Source organism: Lepisma saccharinum, chromosome 16, assembly GCF_977018435.1.
Source record: "Lepisma saccharinum chromosome 16, izLepSacc3.1, whole genome shotgun sequence".
NCBI classification, from domain to species: Eukaryota; Metazoa; Arthropoda; class Insecta; order Zygentoma; family Lepismatidae; genus Lepisma; species Lepisma saccharinum.
In genome coordinates this window covers 30,595,133-30,606,703 of record NC_139244.1, presented here as the reverse complement: position 1 = coordinate 30,606,703, position 11,571 = coordinate 30,595,133, and the positions used below count along the sequence as shown (strand labels likewise).

The following is an 11,571-nucleotide window of genomic DNA, read 5'->3' as shown; positions in this document are numbered from 1 at the left end:
GCTCGATCGTTTCAACATTGTCTCCTTGTACTTTTGTGATTCTTCGAAAAAAAAATTGAAAATTTGTTACAGATTTTGGTTTCTGAACATCCATTAATTCAACATGTCAGAAGTTTCGGGGGGGTTTGAACCCTAGAAACCCCCCTCTAAATACGGCCATGATTTTGGGGGAAAATGTGCCTCGTTTGCCCTCCCCTGGAAAAATATACCTTCCTTGCCCCTCCCTGGAAAAAATCTTGCGGGTGTCCATGACTCCACGTGGACCTGACATTTGGTGTTAGGGGGAAAACTGATCTTTCGGAACTTTCTTTGAACTAAAGTGAGATTGCTTTCGGGACGACAACTATACACAATAATGCATTTTTTGGGCCTGAAGGGCATTTATTTATCCAGATGAGATTTTATTGTTTGCTGAGAGAGGCAGTGAAAAGGGGGGGGGGGACTTATAGAATGAGGGGGCGGGTCCGCACATTTTTGACTCCCCCCCCCACCCTTCTTGCGCCTTCGTTGCAAGGTCGACGTCGAAGCGACATACGCATGGAGCAAAAGTAGACGAGAACGAAATGAAAATGGCCTTGAACATTGTAATTCCTTGATACTCGAAGCACGTGACCACCTGCACCCGCCAGAAGGATGAAAGATTGGTGCATTCTAGTAGATCGTCTGTCTGTACACCGAGTTCGAAGCATTTTTATGAGCACCTCAGTCAAAAATAGTCAGTCACTGGTTGTTAGTGATATTGTTACAGAATCATAATTTGAATTGAGTGAGCGGCAAATTGAACGGAGAGGAGGGAATTCAAATTTTACAAGTATGTGTGTGCGACTGTGTTTTTATTTTTGTGAAAAAGTGTGGGTTTTGGCAAGAATTTCCGCGTTCTTTTCGAAAGATGTAGATACAATGTGTATATCTTACATTCCTGGCATATTGGTTAATTTTAGCGCATTCCTAAATCACGAGTCCTGCGTTCGAATACTCAGCATATTCTCCTGTCATAATACATTCCTGTTGCCTTCGTGAAATTAGTGTCCTGAAAATTACAATTTCACATAACACCTAGATTTGCATCCTGTTTCGTTTAAGTGAAATTACGTGAAAGTGTATGTGGTAAGTTGAAATAGGTGCGCAATTAGTGGTCCGCGGAGATCATTCGTCTCGCGCGTAAGTTACAGGTATAAATTTGTATCAAAAAACGGAATTTTATGCGTTCCGCATATCACCAAATTCATTCCCTTTTCTGCGTAATAATATTTAGAGCGTTCAAATATATTATGCGAGAGACTGATCCTACCATCACTTGTAGGTGCTGCACGAAAGAGGCCTGTTTTTTTACGGGCCGTTGACGCACTGTACTCCTTCGAGAATAACGTTGAATTTTGTTTTAATTGACAGATTTCGATGTTTTACGTAATATAAAATTGGTTCCAAAGTGCGGAAAACACAAGCAGCCAATATATTTGATCCCAAAGTATGGCCCGCCTAAGCACAAATCTGCCATCTCTGAGTACTTTCGCCGCTTTGGTAACATTATAGTATAAGGTGAAACGGATTTCGGTACTATTATCGTATGGGTGAAACACCTACGAATCATATATTTCGGACTTCTTTACATTGCTAACGTGTTGCGGAACATTTCTTAAGGCGAAGTAATGCATTTCTAACTAAGATAATGTTTATTTTCTCTATTTACGAGTACTTACTGTTACTTGTTGTTTCGAATCTGTAACACATTATGGCCGTGATAGCATACTGGTTTAGGGGGCGTTCTGAGAGTGTTTTGTCGATTTATGCAGTGGTGCAACCTCGTTCACCGGAAAATATCAACTTTCGTGCCCCTATTTGAAATTATGCTAATACGTCGCATTTACGTGTAGAACTTGTAAAATAACCTTGCGATTTACCACGTTCATTGTCCATACACAGCAATTCGGAACCATCTTTCTTTCGCAATTCGGAACCATCTTTCTTTCGCAATTCGTTAATGCTCTTCCTTTACGCACAACACTCTTGCAACCTTGAATATTGACGTCAGACGAGGAATGCCTACGTGGTTAGGTTAGGCCTGTTAGGTTAGGTTCCATTAGCATAAATACAAAGAAAAAATAATATTTTCGCTAAGAGACGCGTTACCTTTGTATTGCCTAACATGAAAAAGGTCTCTCCTGTGACGTCAGAACACAATGTTGCTAGAGTGTTGTGCGATAAGTGACACCCATTCAGGTCGGAACCATCTTTCTTTCGAAATTGGTTATGTGCTCTCGTGCTAGTGAAAACACGGCGAACCTTGAATATTGATGTCAGACGAGGAATGCCTGCGTGGTTAGGTTCCATTAGCATAGATACAAAGAAAAATTATTATTTTCGCTAAGAGACGCGTTAGCTTGTATTGCATAACATGAGAAAGATCTTTCCTGTGACGTCAGAACACAATGTTGCTACAGTGTTGTGCGATAAGTGACACCCATTCGGGTCGGAACCATCTTTCTTTCGTAATTCGTTAATTCTCTTCCTTTACGCACAACAATCTTGCAACCTTGAATATTGACGTCAGACGAGGAATGCCTACGTGGTTAGGTTAGGCTTGTTAGGTTAGGTTCCATTAGCATAAATACAAAGAAAAATTGTAAAAACAGCTCTCTCCTGTGACGTCGGAACACAATGTTGCAACAATGTTGTGCGATAAGTGACACCCATTCGGGAAAAATGGCTTGTTCCGAACTCGACAGGTGGTTCTAGTGAAAACACGGCGAGGCTGAAACACTGGCTACGGGGTTGCATCGTCTTAACACACGGAACATTGCACTCTCATGCAAAAAGCAAATGGCGGGAGCAGACACAGCGTGTCGGACAGAGATTTTCGCAGAAAACAACATGCATGCACATTAAAATGGATCAAATCTACATTCAGGAACTTCCAAAACGCTCAAGAAAATGATTTCCGTAAGTACTTTCTCCTGTAAATTTGAAGGAAATTTGAAGGAATCCGTTTCACCCATACGATAATGTTACCCGGATTTCTTCAAATTTACAGGAGAAAGTGTGTTACGATGACGCAACCCCATAGTCAGTGTTTCAGCCTCGCCGTGTTTTCACTAGAGCATGACGTTCGAGTATTTTTAATTTTTTTTTTTTAACTATGCTTGCCTAACCTAACCTAACCTTACGGAAAATGGTTTTTGGGGCTAACGTGAATTGTTTTTTTTGGCTAACGTCAATGGTTTGTGGGGCTAACATCAATGGTTTACGACGTATTAGCATAATTTCAAAGGGCACGAAAGTAGGTATTTTCCGGTGAATGAGGTTGCAACACTGCATAAATCGAGAAAACACTCACACAACGTGCCCTGAACCAGTATGCTATCGCCCGCCATAATGTGTTACAGAATCGAAACAACAAGTAACAGTAAGTACTCGTAAATGTAAGAAATAGGAATTATCTTAGTTAGAAATGCATTATTTCACCTTAGGAAATGTTCTGCATTCCAAAATAGTACGTTAGCAATGTAAAAAATATGATTTATAGGAGTTTCCCTTATACTATAATAGTACCAAAACGCATTTTATTAGTAAAAACATTGGTAAAACTTCGATAGCGTGCCAACGGATTTTTCATTTTTACACAAGAAACTACTTACCAAAATGAGTTTCTGTAGCATTTAGAAGTTCTTGTTGGTATTTCCTTGTATCGAGAAAAACCGATGTTGTCCGTATATGCTAAATTGAATGAAATGAGTGCTAATTGAACCTAACCTAACCTTGTAGGCATACCTCGTCCCCGTGATGGTCGTGGGGCTGTCGTGAATTTTTGGACTTAACGTCAATGGTTTTTGGGGCTACCCATGGATAGTTTATGGGGCTAACGTCAATGGTTTATTAATTACTCTTTATGTCAAAAATGGAATTTTTTATTTTCGTGAAAAAAGCAAAGGTAAATATACGATATCGCCCGAAAGGATTTCTTCAAATTTACAGGAGAAACTACTTACTGAAATCAGTTTCTGTAGCATTGTCGAAGTTCTTCGGGGTATTTTCTTTCATGGAAACTGAAAACTTCACCATAGAATGCTGCAGAACAAGAAATAATAACTTTTTATGTAAGGAACTTGCATTTTCTGTAAAGCGACAACATTATGCTGTTGTTTCCATTATGTACCTGCAGATGGCACGAGCGTCGAAAGTCACGCGGTCTCGCCAGTGTTTCCAAACGTGCATTTTTTAATGATTTTTTCTTTTTTTAACTATGCTTACCTAACCTAACCCAACCTAACCTTGCTGGAAATGGTCTGTGGGGCTATTGTGAATGGTTTTCGGGGCTATCCGTCAATGGTTCGTGGGGCTAGTATGAATAATTTTTGGGGCTATCCGTCAATGGTTTGTGGGGCTATCGTGAATGTTTTTTTGGGGCTATCCGTCAATGGTTTGTGATGACATAATGAACACGAAAGTAGGTATTTTTCGGGTAAGAAGGTTGAAACACTGCATACCCACTCCAAATTGACAAAACACAAGCACGGCACATTATGACACATGACGAGTGCACACCATATTGTCTGTTACCCAAGCTGAACAAGGAAGACAAATAATGACTCATAATATGAAAAGTTGACACTATTTTATGGAAAAAGGCACAACTTCACCTTAAAGAATCTTCCGCAATGCAGAATAGCTAAGTGTCAATGCTAAAATTAACGAAATAAACAAGTGAGAGGTGTTTGGGTGATATCGCATAATTACCAAAGCAAAATACAGAAGGTCGATCCACGTATATGTGTTCGATTTTGGACTAGCATTTACCTTATGAAAATCCACGGGATCACCATTGGTTGGCCTCAATGTGATCACCGTGTGTCTTGGCAATAGCCCTGCACCGTAACTTCCATTGTAGGAGGCTACGATGAAGTACAGGAAGTGGAATCTTCTGCCATTCCTCCTGACAGGCTTTCCACAGGCCCCGGAGAGTGGTGACACGATGAGAGGAAAGTGCCCGTTTCAGTAGACCAAACCCACAGAAATTCATAGGACCCGCATCCAGTGACTTCATCAGTATATCTTGAAATGGAATACCCCGAATGCCGATGTCTGTCGCCATATGTGGCAGAAAGTTCTTAGTAGAACGAGATGTATGTGATGAGACCTTACACCGATAGGCCTCACTGAGGTAATGTTCACGGCTTTTAAATCCTTCCGGAGGTTTAATTTCTCACACAGGGTGTGGTTCACAGTTGACTGGACCACGTGGAGTCGTGTGGCCATCACACATTGCGTCAGGAGGTTTCCTTTAGTGCCATTCGATGCAGCTTCCGAGACACGGGTGGCATCACTGCAGTGCACGCTCCCTTCCTCGTCCCCATGGTGGGCGACTGAATAGCTGGAACCTCGAGGTTTTTATGCCACTTGATTATGTTCTTGATGGTTGTCGAACCCAAGGCACATTCATGTTTTTTGCACTGTTTCTGAATTTTTGACACCGAATATTTGGCGTGGAAAAGTGCAACTATGTACCCCTCCCAAAAGTGGTTCACCTGTGGAGCCATGATGCACACAACACACACTTGTGATAGTGCCACGATACTACAGGCTCTAACCGTCCTCCTATGCTTTTAACCGCTTGGATCGGTCGATTCTGTGCACAGGGGTGACTGTTGAAAATCGCACACATATACGCAGATTGACCTTCTGTAGCACCTTGAAGATTCTTTTGAAATACAGAATAGGTAAGTACGAATGTTAAAAATGACTAAATAAACGAGTGAGAGGTGTTGAGACGCTATCGAAGTTTTACCAAAACATTTTGTATGCACACTAAAATAGCGAGAGAACACGTCGATAATTGCTCCTAACCAAATGACATAAAATGATGTTGCTGTTGGGGTATGTCATGTTGGATGCTACATTCATGTGCATGAAACCTTCAGGATGTTCTGCTTCACCGTAAGGTAACATACATATTTTATTTCACAATAACTCATCTTCGCGAGCTAAAAACAATGGAAAACATTCATAAACAACATAATCTTACTATGCAAAATATATAACTTTCTCGACGGGGTGCAGAGGATTAAGGGTACATAACCAAAAGGTTCTGATTCTCTTCAAGTTAGTTTGTTGTTGTGTTCATCCTAATATCTATTAAAAATATTGTGGTATGTTCATAAATGATTGTACATCTGTGTAGTTACAAAAACACACACACATTTATTTTGTTAAAATATAATATTAATAGTTTCTCACATATAAAAAGGTGCTGTTTACAATATGGCATATATGTATGTAGTATATATACACCAGATGATCCATTTGAGATGTCAGAGAAGTAAACCGTTGTGTACAATAGGTTAATGTATGTATCTCTGAACAGGTTGTTGTAATATATGCAGAAAGGATGTAAGTTTTGAGTGAATGCAGGTTTACAGACTTCATCCATGTGGCTGTACTAGTGTGCATATAACACTCAAAAATTTCACATTCCATATGATACATTGTGTGCCGTTGTGGCATCCCCACTATCTTTATCTACCATGAACACTAGCGCCATGCGACAGACTTCAGCCACGTGGCACTAGCGTTCATGATAGATAAAGATAGTGGTCACGCCCCAACGGCGCACAATGTATCGTATGAGATGTGAAATTTTCGAGTGTTACGTATATGCACACTAGTACAGCCACATGGCTGAAGTCTGTAAACCTGCATTCACTCAAAACTTACATCCTTTCTGCATATATTACAACAAACTGCTCAGAGATACGTACATTAACCTATTGTACACAACAGTTTACTTTTCTGACATCTCAAACGGATCACCCGCTATATATTCAATGAATTATTGAATGATTATCGACACAACTTCCTACGGCTGTATGATCTTTACAGTACCACATTTTAGATTTTTAATCAGTTTGATTTATTGCAGCTCACACATGGATTTCCCAAATAGGGATTTTTGTCTAAAATTTAAATTTTCCTCCAATTGTTTTATGGGAAGGAGGTGTGACTCAGTTGTTAGCATATGCAGATGATGTAGACTTACTGGGGGATGATGTGAATACAATTAAGAATAATGCTAAAATATTTTTCAAAACTGCTAAAGAGATAGGTTTGGAAGTTAACAAAGAGAAAACTAAATATATGCTTACAGGCAGAAACCAAGTGTTAGGTAATAATCAAAATCTAATTATTGATAACAACTCGTTTGAACCAGTTTCCAAATTCAAATACTTAGGAGTAATATTAACAAATGAAAATTATATTAAAGAGGAAATAAAAAGTAGGCTTAATTCAGGAAATGCATGTTACTTCTCTCTTCATAAACTTTTGTCTTCTCGTTTAATATCTAAGAAACTAAAAGTTAAAATATACAAAACAGTAATTTTGCCTGTAGTATTATATGGATGTGAAACTTGGTCCCTTACATTGAAAGAAGAACATAAATTGAGAGTATTTGAAAATAAGATCCTTAGGAAAATCTTTGGACCTAAAAGGGATGAGGAGACAGGTGAGTGGAGAAGGTTTCATAATTTAGAACTACATAAATTGTATATTTATGTCCAGATATTATTAGAATAATTAAATGAAGAAGACTTATGGGCAGGCCATGTGGCACGAATGGGAGAGGAAAGAGGAGTTTACAGGATTCTTGTTGGGAAACCTGATGGTAAGAGACCTGTAGGAAGGCCAAAGCGAAGATGGAGGGACAATGTTGAGATGGACCTAAGGGAAATCGGTAGGGATGGAAAAGAGTATATAGAACTTGCTCAAGATAGGGAAAGATGGAAGGCCTGTGTTGCTGCAGCCATGAACCTTCAGGTTTAAGAAGGCTAGGGAGTTAGTTAGTTAGGTACCAAAAATTTCCTTCCCACAAACATTGCTTAAAGCAAGGGTGGGTGGATCTGTCCCCCAAGTGAAGAAAATTTTCATAAAGATTCCCCCCACCAAGCTAGGATAATTTGCATAAAAATAGAGCCTGGATGTTCTATTATTTGGAGTACGAAACAAGGGTATGTGAATTGTACTTTACATTCACATTCAATTATTATCAAAATAACAAAATGACTCACTCAATTAGAGGCTATGTATATACATTTAGATTAGTGCTGTTTTTAACCTGCCCTCGCAGAGGGCTGCCATGCACTCCCAGACTGCTTGTAATGTTAAAGCTTTTACACACATAGTGAAGATTGGAGAAAATAGAGTCAATTATTAAAGAAACACATTTAAAAATTAAATATATTCCAAGATTTGCTAAAAGTAAAACATACCAATATTTTTTTGTTAATATTAGAGGTTGTTCATAATTCAAAACTTTTAAATATAAACTATTAAACTATTGCATTCATTGCAACTGTTTTGTATTATTATTGTCATCATTATTGCAATAAAACATACAAGTGTCGTAATAATAGACTGTCGATGAGCAAGTTTGAATAAATATCTGATGTGGTGTATCACTCCGAATATTAAGCTCCAGTGGTTTTCAACAGCAAATAAAATAAATGTATTTCATGTGGACCTGAACAGTAACAAATAAAGCAATCCTGACTATGGCATGACTAATATCTGATTTATTATTAGTCTCTTATCACACATTGTTATCGTTTTGATTACTGGCGAGTTACAAAGGAAATATAGATTTGAACGAAAATATATTTTTGTATGTGCAAATTACAATTACTTTATATTTGATTGCAAAATCTATCAGCAAAGTAATGGTCTATCAATGGGAAACCCAGTATCCGGAATCATCTCCAGCATTTTCCTTCATTACATAGAATCTCCAATTGTTAAACAGATAGGTGCGGATTTCATACTCTACATCAGATATGTAGATGATGTGCTAATTGTTGCTAAAAATGAGAACACCATCATGGACGTATTTAAATTGTTAAATGAATCTCATTGTCGCATAAAATTCACTTGCGAACCCATGAATAACAATGTAATTTCTTTCCTTGATCTGAAAATTAAGACAACTGACAACAATTCAAACATCAGTCCATAGGAAGAAATTAGCAGGGGAAAAATACATCCATGCCAAATCAGAACATTTACATATAACAATGGATAATATATTTTTAAATTTTTTTTTAGACTATGTTCTAATAATAAGGATATCAAAAATGAAGAAGAAAAGCTTTTTAATATAGCAAAAGAAAATGGCTTTCACACTAACAGAATAAACCAAATCAAAAAACAAGTTGCAAGAAAACTAATGGAAAAGAGAAATTCGGACAAAGATGAAAAATCTGTTGAAAATAAATTTGTGTGCATTCCATTCCACAAGGGATTCTCACATAAAATTGCAAACATTTTTAGAAGATGTAATTTCAAAATTGTTTTTAGATCACCAAGAAGTTTGGAATGAATTCAAAATGACAAACTCTCTACCAGATGTGGAAACTACAGGAAGTTGTTCATGTTCAAAGAATTATGTAGGACAAACAGCAAGGAAAATGGCAATAAGATGGCACGAACACGATTTGGACATTATAAATCTAAAGCCAAGAACAGATTTGTCAGCTCACATCATCGAAGAGAAGCATTTGATTAAAAAGAGAAGGATTTTAAAAAGATTGACTGGAAACATAGAGTTGAATGTCTGGGAAGCTTCTTCGTTCATTGCAGAAGAACACTGGAATAAATTAAGTAATGAAAATGGTAACATAGATCCAGTTGGAGTTTTCTTTTTTACAAATGGAGTAAGCCACCATCTTTAAAATTTAATGTAACAGAAAACATCAAGAGACTTTGTGAAAACAATGATGACTTTGAATTACTTGATTATATTTGGGATTCATAATTTTAAATAAATTTTTGATCACATTATTTTTTTATCTGAAATAAAAATAAAACAGACTGCTTCTTTTCACAGTTAAGTTGCTATATTACAACAATGTAACATTGACAACATCCATTATATAATGGATTCTTTTTGTTTAAAAAATTGCTAACCATTGTTATAACTGTATCTTTAGTCAAAATGAAAATAAATGTCTGATGAAGGGAGCGTGTGTTGCACTACATTGTGGAGTGGTGTACAGTGTGCCGCATGGCCACGTGGTACATGCTGACCAATCTAATGACATTTAAAATTGTGTTGATTAAATCTTCCAAACTCAGAACACCGATTTTCTTGCAGACAGAGTCTACTTTGTCCAATGCAGTTTGCTGGCACCAGCCCGACATGGGATGTACCTGCACACCTGGTATCAAAGTGTAGCAATCTAGACTGGGCTATTATGCATACATTTTTTTTCTTCAAATTGTGTTTCTTAGGAAGCATTTTTTATTGCATCTACAGTATTCTTCCATAATTTATATTTGCATTGTTTTTTAAAATTATTTTTCAAATTGTTTTAATATACATTTTTCAGGTATTTAAACAACTATTGAAGCAGTTTCCAAAATGGTAGTCCCAGGAACTGGGGATGGTGTTGCAAAGGTCTTGTCAGGAACAGAAGTAGCTAAGTATGTCTGGTTTTCTGTTGTTCCATAGTTTTTAAGTACTAAATAATAGAAAACTGTGAGAAAACACATGTGTACTCGACCCTCTAATGTTTTTGTAAATAGGTTTGTAGTATTGCAAAAGTTTATTGCATAATAAACAATATTGTTTGATTTGATTTATTTTACTTTGCTTTATGCCACTTTGGCTAATCGCGAAGATGAGAGTGAGTGATGAAATTGATGAACGCTCACAAAGAACACCCATGCCCAGGTGAGGTTTCAAACCAGTACCCCTGGCATTATAGCTGTTGTGCTAACCACGGAGGCTGGCTAAACAGTATTGTTAATTGGTTTCTTGGATTCTATTGGTGTGGGAAACTGTACTTAAAACATTTTTTTTTAAATATGGTATTTATGAAACTTTACTCTTATTGTCTATCCTAACATATAGCAATAAGGAGACACTGGTTTTGTTGAAAATTGTCCCTAAAAGATATTTTAAAGTTACAAACTGCCTTCAGCCTGCGAAGGAGCTTTTTATTGGATGATACACGGTCAAATTGTCAATGTTGTTTTCTGGCTTTCTTAGCCCAGAGTCTGGTGCTATTGTTGCTATTGCTTTCAATCCAAAACGTTTTCTGTTTTATGAAACCAGGGTGACTACTCACTATGAATTTTGCATTTTCTCCTTAGACATGAAAAATTGCAACTTTTATTAATCCAAATACCATTGAATTTATACATATTTGTAAATGCCCTGAGGCAAGTTTTTCAGAGTGTAGCTTTTATTTTTATTGAGGAAGGAGGAGAAAGCTGCATGGAAAATAAAACAGAATTATCTTAATCAGTTTACTTTGTTAGTCTCCTTTGCAGAACAGTCTGACAGATGGAAGATTATTGCAAGACAATATATCTTTAAGTTGTTTAGGTAAATTTTAGTTTGAAATTCTTATACAATTGACAATTTTTTGTAGATTTGTATATCCAGTAATCTTTATGACTTGTGTTTGTAGATATATTTTGAGTCTGAGTATGTGTAATGGCCAACGTAAGCTCTGCCCTTTAATAAAGGAAAATTGTATAAATTGAAAATTGAAATTAAATATATATATATATATATATATATAT

The 11,571-nt window shown here is 37.0% G+C and overlaps 1 protein-coding gene across 1 annotated transcript in view; it reads left to right on the top strand.

The window, feature by feature from the left end:
• Positions 1 to 556: 556 nt before the first annotated feature.
• Positions 557 to 11,571, top strand: part of pug (pug C-1-tetrahydrofolate synthase, cytoplasmic) — a 77,647-nt gene continuing 66,632 nt past the window's right edge. Inside the window, exons 1-2 of the mRNA XM_083137918.1 lie at positions 557 to 811; positions 10,371 to 10,464. Coding sequence (XP_082994044.1) covers positions 10,403 to 10,464 — 62 coding nt within the window. The 5' untranslated portion in view covers positions 557 to 811; positions 10,371 to 10,402. The remainder of the gene's footprint in view (positions 812 to 10,370; positions 10,465 to 11,571) is intronic.